We start from the raw sequence: 7,972 nt of genomic DNA on the forward strand, positions 1-7,972 counted from the left end.
AAGAAGGCGGCCTACTTTAAAGCAGCTATCCAGTTACACCTTTGTGGGCATATAACTTGGCTTTTGAATGTCCTAGAGAGCTCAGGTCTGTTTTAAAATACTCCAATTAACAGCCCCTCTGCTGGAAAAAGGAATTAAGTCAATAGCCCTTATGGATTTTAAATGGGACCCAGAACTATGTTGCACCAAGCACAATTTCACATTATTCTGGGTCCAGTTCACTGAAAAAGCTTCAATCAGGCTGAAACATCACAGGAAAGTAGAATCTATTGAGTTATAAGTGATTCCAACGTTTAATGATGATAGCTCATTCCTAAGGGGGTCAAATGATGTCACAAAGGTCATTGGATCACTTGTTCTTTAAGGCGTAGTTCGTAACACACATTTGTGAGCTTATAACTTTTCTCCTGAATGTCCTAGAGAGGTCAGATCTGTTTTAAAATACTCCGATTAATGGTCTGTATCTAGAACAGAAGTAATGGAGTGAATAGGATGTATAGTTTTTAAATGGCCCCCAGAATTATCTCGCACAAAGCACAATTTCACATATTTTTGGTTCCATTTGTGTTAAAACAAGGTCCAATCAGGCTGAAACATCACAGGAAAGTAGAATCCATGGAGTTGTAAGTGATCTGAACGTTTCATGATGATAGAACCTTCCTAAGGGGGTCAAATCATGGCCCAAAGGTCACCGGGCGTGGTGTCTCTAAGAGGCCGCTTTCCAGTTACACATTTGGAGGCTTATAACTTGGCTTCTGAATGTCCTAGATAGGTCAGGTTTGTTTTAAAATACTCTAATTGATGGACCGTATCTAAAACAGAAGGAATGGCGTGAACAGGATGTATAATTTTTAAATGGCCCCCAGAATGATGTCGCACAAAGCACAATTTCACATATTTTTGGTTCCAATTGTGTAAAAACAAGGTCCGATCAGGCTGAAACATCACAGAAAAGTAGAATCCATGGTGTTGTAAGTGATCTGAACGTTTCATGATGATAGCACCTTCCTAAGGGGGTCAAATGATGTCACGAAGGTCATCGTGCCTTCTGCCACTTTAAAGCATCTATCCAGTTACACCTTTGTGGGCTTATAACTTGGCTTCTGAATGTCCTAGAGAGGTCAGGTTTGTTTTAAAATAATCCAGTTAATGGTTTGTATCTAAAACAGAAGGAATGGAGTCATTAGCCCATATGGTTTTTAAATGGCCCCCAGAATTATGTCGCACAAAGCACAATTTCACATATCTTTGGTTCCATTTGTGTTAAAACAAGGTCCAATCAGGCTGAAACATCACAGGAAAGTAGAGTCCATGGAGTTGTAAGTGATCTGAACGTTTCATGATGATAGCACATTCCTAAGGGGGTCAAATCATGTCCCAAAGGTCACCGGGCGTGGTGTCACTTATAGGCTGCTTTCCAGTTACACCTTTGGAGGCTCATAACTTTTCTTCTGAATGTCCTAGAGAGGTCAGGTTTGTTTTAAAATACTCCAATTAATGGACCGTATCTAAAACAGAAGGAATGGAGTGAATAGGATGTATAGTTTTTAAATGGCCCCCAGAATTATGTCGCACAAAGCACAATTTCACATATTTTTGGTTCCATTTGTGTTAAAACAAGGTCCGATCAGGCTGAAACATCACAGGAAAGTAGAATCTATGGAGTTGTAAGTGATCTGAACGTTTCATGATGATAGCACCTTCCTAAGGGGGTCAAATCATGTCACAAATGTCATCGTGCCTTCTGCCACTTTAAAGCATCTATCCAGTTACACCTTTGGAGGCTCATAACTTTTCTTCTGAATGTCCTAGAGAGGTCAGGTTTGTTTTAAAATACTCCAATTAATGGACCGTATCTAAAACAGAAGGAATGGAGCGAATAGGATGTATAGTTTTTAAATGGCCCCCAGAATTATGTCGCACAAAGCACAATTTCACATATTTTTGGTTCCTTTTGTGTTAAAACAAGGTCCGATCAGGCTGAAACATCACAGGAAAGTAGAATCCATGGATTTGTAAGTGATCTGAACGTTTCATGATGATAGCACCTTCCTAAGGGGGTCAAATCATGTCACAAAGGTCATCGTGCCTTCTGCCACTTTAAAGCATCTATCCAGTTACACCTTTGTGGGCTTATAACTTGGCTTCTGAATGTCCTAGAGAGGTCAGGTTTGTTTTAAAATAATCCAGTTAATAGTTTGTATCTAAAACAGAAGGAATGGAGTCATTAGCACTTATGGTTTTTAAATGGCCCCCAGAATTATGTCGCACAAAGCACAATTTCACATATTTTTTGTTCCATTTGTGTTAAAACAAGGTCCAATCAGGCTGAAACATCACAGAAAAGTAGAATCCATGGTGTTGTAAGTGATCTGAACGTTTCATGATGATAGCACCTTCCTAAGGGGGTCAAATCATGTCACGAAGGTCATCGTGCCTTCTGCCACTTTAAAGCATCTATCCAGTTACACCTTTGTGGGCTTATAACTTGGCTTCTGAATGTCCTAGAGAGGTCAGGTTTGTTTTAAAATAATCCAGTTAATGGTTTGTATCTAAAACAGAAGGAATGGAGTCATTAGCCCATATGGTTTTTAAATGGCCCCCAGAATTATGTCGCACAAAGCACAATTTCACATATTTTTGGTTCCATTTGTGTTAAAACAAGGTCCAATCAGGCTGAAACATCACAGGAAAGTAGAGTCCATGGAGTTGTAAGTGATCTGAACGTTTCATGATGATAGCACATTCCTAAGGGGGTCAAATCATGTCCCAAAGGTCACCGGGCGTGGTGTCACTTATAGGCTGCTTTCCAGTTACACCTTTGGAGGCTCATAACTTTTCTTCTGAATGTCCTAGAGAGGTCAGGTTTGTTTTAAAATACTCCAATTAATGGACCGTATCTAAAACAGAAGGAATGGAGTGAATAGGATGTATAGTTTTTAAATGGCCCCCAGAATTATGTCGCACAAAGCACAATTTCACATATTTTTGATTCCATTTGTGTTAAAACAAGGTCCGATCAGGCTGAAACATCACAGGAAAGTAGAATCTATGGAGCTGTAAGTGATCTGAACATTTCATGATGATAGCACCTTCCTAAGGGGGTCAAATCATGTCACAAATGTCATCGTGCCTTCTGCCACTTTAAAGCATCTATCCAGTTACACCTTTGGAGGCTCATAACTTTTCTTCTGAATGTCCTAGAGAGGTCAGGTTTGTTTTAAAATACTCCAATTAATGGACTGTATCTAAAACAGAAGGAATGGAGCAAATAGGATGTATAGTTTTTAAATGGCCCCCAGAATTATGTCGCACAAAGCACAATTTCACATATTTTTGGTTCCATTTGTGTTAAAACAAGGTCCGATCAGGCTGAAACATCACAGGAAAGTAGAATCCATGGATTTGTAAGTGATCTGAACGTTTCATGATGATAGCACCTTCCTAAGGGGGTCAAATCATGTCACAAAGGTCATCGTGCCTTCTGCCACTTTAAAGCATCTATCCAGTTACACCTTTGTGGGCTTATAACTTGGCTTCTGAATGTCCTAGAGAGGTCAGGTTTGTTTTAAAATAATCCAGTTAATAGTTTGTATCTAAAACAGAAGGAATGGAGTCATTAGCACTTATGGTTTTTAAATGGCCCCCAGAATTATGTCGCACAAAGCACAATTTCACATATTTTTGGTTCCATTTGTGTTAAAACAAGGTCCAATCAGGCTGAAACATCACAGGAAAGTAGAATCCATGGAGTTGTAAGTGATCTGAACGTTTCATGATGATAGCACATTCCTAAGGGGGTCAAATCATGTCCCAAAGGTCACCTGGCGTGGTGTCACTTAGAGGCTGCTTTCAAGTTACACCTTTGGAGGCTCATAACTTTTCTTTTGAATGTCCTAGAGAGGTCAGGTTTATTTTAAAATACTCCAATTAATGGTCTGTATCTAAAACAGAACGTACAATTTCACATATTCTTGGTTCCATTTGTGTTAAAACAAGGTCCAATCAGGCTGAAACATCACAGGAAAAGTAGAATCTATTGAGTTATAAGGGATTGCAACGTTTCATGATGATAGCTCATTCCTAAGGGGGTCAAATTATGTCACAAATGTCATCATGCCTTCTGCCACTTTAAAGCAGCTATCCAGTTACACCTTTGTGGGCTTATAACTTGGCTTCTGAATGTCCTAGAGAGGTCAGTTTGTTTTAAAATAATCCAGTTAATAGTTTGTATCTAAAACAGAAGGAATGGAGTCATTAGCACTTATGGTTTTTAAATGGCCCCCAGAATTATGTCGCACAAAGCACAATTTCACATATTTTTGGTTCCATTTGTGTTAAAACAAGGTCCAATCAGGCTGAAACATCACAGGAAAGTAGAATCCATGGAGTTGTAAGTGATCTGAACGTTTCATGATGATAGCACATTCCTAAGGGGGTCAAATCATGTCCCAAAGGTCACCGGGCGTGGTGTCACTTAGAGGCTGCTTTCCAGTTACACCTTTGGAGGCTCATAACTTTTCTTTTGAATGTCCTAGAGAGGTCAGGTTTATTTTAAAATACTCCAATTAATGGTCTGTATCTAAAACAGAACGTACAATTTCACATATTCTTGGTTCCATTTGTGTTAAAACAAGGTCCAATCAGGCTGAAACATCACAGGAAAAGTAGAATCTATTGAGTTATAAGGGATTGCAACGTTTCATGATGATAGCTCATTCCTAAGGGGGTCAAATGATGTCACAAATGTCATCATGCCTTCTGCCACTTTAAAGCAGCTATCCAGTTACACCTTTGTGGGCTTATCACTTGGCTTCTGAATGTCCTAGAGAGCTCAGGTTTGTTTTATAATACTCCAATTAACAGCCCCTACTATGAGAAAAAGGAATTAATTCAATAGCACTTACGGTTTTTAAATGGGACCCAGAACTATGTTGCACCAAGCACAATTTCACATTATTCTGGGTCCAGTTCACTGAAAAAAGCTTCAATCAGGCTGACACATCACAGGAAGGTAGAATCTATTGAGTTGTAAGGGATATGAACGTTTCATGATGATAGCACATTCCTAAGGGGGTCAAATGATGTCACAAAGGCCAAAATGGTGGAAACAGGTCATTTGACCCTGAATTTCGGTCAACCGAGAAAATAGCCCAAAATGCAGTTTCGTTTTCCAGAGAACGGAAAATTACTGGCAGAGTCAAGTTTAAGTTTCCATTTCCCCTGAAATGGCCCTGTGCTCAGAGCAGGCTTCAGTTGGAAGTTGGAGAGCGTCAGTTGTTGAGGCAGCAATAAGAAACCACGTTTCCACTCTGTTGGACGAACGAGCGGCTTGAGGTGAGTTTTTTGCCTTTTTTTATTTGTTGCGTATTTTTCTCTGTGTAATTCGGGGTATACCCTAAGCTGAAATGTGACACACTTTGCATCAAAAGTGGACCCAATTGAATTGGGGGGTTAAAAATTGGCTACTTTCTCCCTCACTGGCTACTTCCTGGCGCAGAATGGGCCACTTTTGCTTCATTTTGGGACTTGGCCACTATTTATTTGAATACTTTATTCTTTGGGAACACAAAGCAAGTTACGACAGGAATTACCTGTCTTTAAATAGACACGTGTGAACCGAGATCTTCTCTATGCTTCTAGACATGACGAAACCAAAGGAGGCGGGCACGTGCCCCGTGTGCCAAAAGGAGCTCATGCTCATTTCCAAGCATTTGAAGGACTTCCACCAGGTGAAAAACATTCAGGAAAGGGACATTTTAAACAAGCTGGCCATGGAGAGGACGTTAATTCCTCCCGGTCCTTGTCCAATTGCCAACTGCGTCCCACACCTGCGTCACCTTGAAAAGCACCTGGACACCCACAAGGAGCTGACACAGAGGGGGCGGCGGGAGGAAAAGCTGACCCTGAAGAGGAAGGTGGCTTTGCAGCTCCTCAAGGAGTTGCGGGCCACTGGCCCCCAGCCTCCCATGTTCAGTACACTGGACCTAGACGGTGACCCGGCGGCAGGCGAGGGAAACACCAGCGCCAACTCTGCTTGCAGGACCCGGGTCATGTACCTAACTAATGAGGTCTACCGCCTCCAGGGCGCTCTGGCGGATGCCAAGGTGAGTGAACGAAAAGTTGGCTGTTATGTTAAACTGGTAATCTAATGACAGTGCTGTAAGGTCAATTAGGTAAGACATATTTTGCAAGAACCACTCTTTTTTCCCCATGCAGAGAGAGCTGCAGCAGCTCCGGCTGCAACAGCCCCCGGAGCCCCAGGCCCAGCCTCTGGAGCCCCAGGCCCAGCCCCCGGAGCCCCAGGCCCAGCCCCTGGAGCCCCAGGCCCAGCCCTCGGAGCCCCAGAGGAGCCCGCAGCAGCCTGAGGTGGACACACGGGGGACTAAACTGAAACTAACGTTTTCCTCGGCTAGTGAGGTGAGAACACACTTACTGGATATGTTTCAAGTGTTGTTACTTATTACAGTGCCATAATCTTTTTGACTTTTTGGCCAAAGCTTGTCACTTGATCAGTTCTCATTATTGTTTTTGTCTCTACCCAGGAGCTGACAGAAACAGAGGCCCCTGTGCCGAAAAAGAAAAATAAGTCTGAGAAGAGCAAGAGGACAAAGAAGGCAATTTCTCCTCACACTGCACATACTTTCTCTGACACCGTGAGTGAGAGTGATTGGTTGTTCAGTAATTTAATGAATGCTGACAAAATTTAGAACCAATGAAGCTATGTGTTAACGTTAATGTTTTTTGTTTTGTTATTTTAGGAAAAGTCGCCCAAGAGGAAGCTCTCCGCCATGGAGAGGGCCTTCCAAGGCTTGGCCCCCTTCTTCGCTGGGAAAAGTAGGGCCTCCAAGCTGAGGAACATTCCCTTGGGCACCTCCGTTGGTAAGAAGCAACACACAGGGTATTTGGAGGTGTGTGGAGCCATTTCATGCGGCACTCATCACGTTGTCTTGCATCTTTACAGAATTCTACCTGGAGGATTACTTCACCTTCATCTTCTGCCCCGAGGGAACAAGCAAAATGCAGGAGAATGCCGTTTCTAAGCTGAGCCGGGCAAAGGTTTTTTTTAAATACCTTTTGCTCGGCTCTGACTCGCCTGCGTCCTGGAACTGGGAGTTCCTTTACAACATCCCCCTGCTGAAGTCGTAAGTAGTGCATTTGGAAAGAATTAACCTCACTGCCTTCTATCTGTGTGCCCGTTCAGCACCACCTTGCACGACTCTTTTTATCTGTTCTTTACACAGCTACCCCGCAGTCCTCCGCAAATTTGGCCTTTTGCAGCCCACCATCAGCCTCTACTTGGGCCAGGCCATCTCTTTTTTGGAGTACTTCAAGGCCACGCCGCCCAGCCAGTCGCGGCTCCACAACGGGTACACCAAAATCCTTGTCCTCGAGCTCAGGAAGCTGAGCAGGGACATCGGGCGGACCGTCCTGGGACACCAGCTGCTGACCAAGCAAAAAAAGCTCTCCAAGCTGGTGTCCAAGGAGGACCTCCGCCAATGCCAGCTCCTTGCTCGGGAGAAAATCCCCTCTCTGCTCGGTGAGTCCGTCATGCCTCTCGCAAGCCTTTTGTCAGCGGTGCCAAGGAATCTACCAATCTCATTGTTCTCTTCTATCTTTATCCGTCGTTTCAGAGGACATTGAGAAGGCACCGGCGAGGGACCCCAAGACCCGCTACAGGTTCTTTGAATACCTCGCAGCCTACCTGTCTGTCATTTATGGCCACCGGACGGGGGTCCTCACCTGCATGAGGGTCAAGGAGGTCCGGCAGGCCATAGATGACGACCAGACAGGTCATCTCATCAATGTAAGCACCTTTGGCGTTTTCTGCTAAACTGACACTTTTTTTGGACCTTATTTCACCTTCTTCTTTTGTTTAAGGGCTAACCTGCTTCTCTTTTGGGTGTTTTTTTTTATGTTGGGGATCTTTTAATGATATTTTCAATGCCGGCTAATCTGATGTCTTCAAAGT

The 7,972-nt window shown here is 43.1% G+C and overlaps 1 protein-coding gene across 1 annotated transcript; it reads left to right on the forward strand.

Annotated features, from left to right (window-relative positions):
• The first annotated feature begins 5,645 nt into the window (after positions 1-5,645).
• LOC139063787 (uncharacterized) lies at positions 5,646-7,245 on the forward strand. Its single transcript, XM_070546602.1, has 5 exons — positions 5,646-6,107; positions 6,220-6,420; positions 6,546-6,656; positions 6,762-6,882; positions 6,965-7,245. Exons 1-5 carry the CDS (start codon positions 5,646-5,648, stop codon positions 7,147-7,149), a joined length of 1,080 nt encoding a protein of 359 aa, XP_070402703.1. The 3' UTR covers positions 7,150-7,245.
• The last annotated feature ends 727 nt before the right edge of the window (positions 7,246-7,972 follow it).

Source organism: Nothobranchius furzeri, chromosome 17 (assembly GCF_043380555.1).
Source record: "Nothobranchius furzeri strain GRZ-AD chromosome 17, NfurGRZ-RIMD1, whole genome shotgun sequence".
NCBI classification, from domain to species: Eukaryota; Metazoa; Chordata; class Actinopteri; order Cyprinodontiformes; family Nothobranchiidae; genus Nothobranchius; species Nothobranchius furzeri.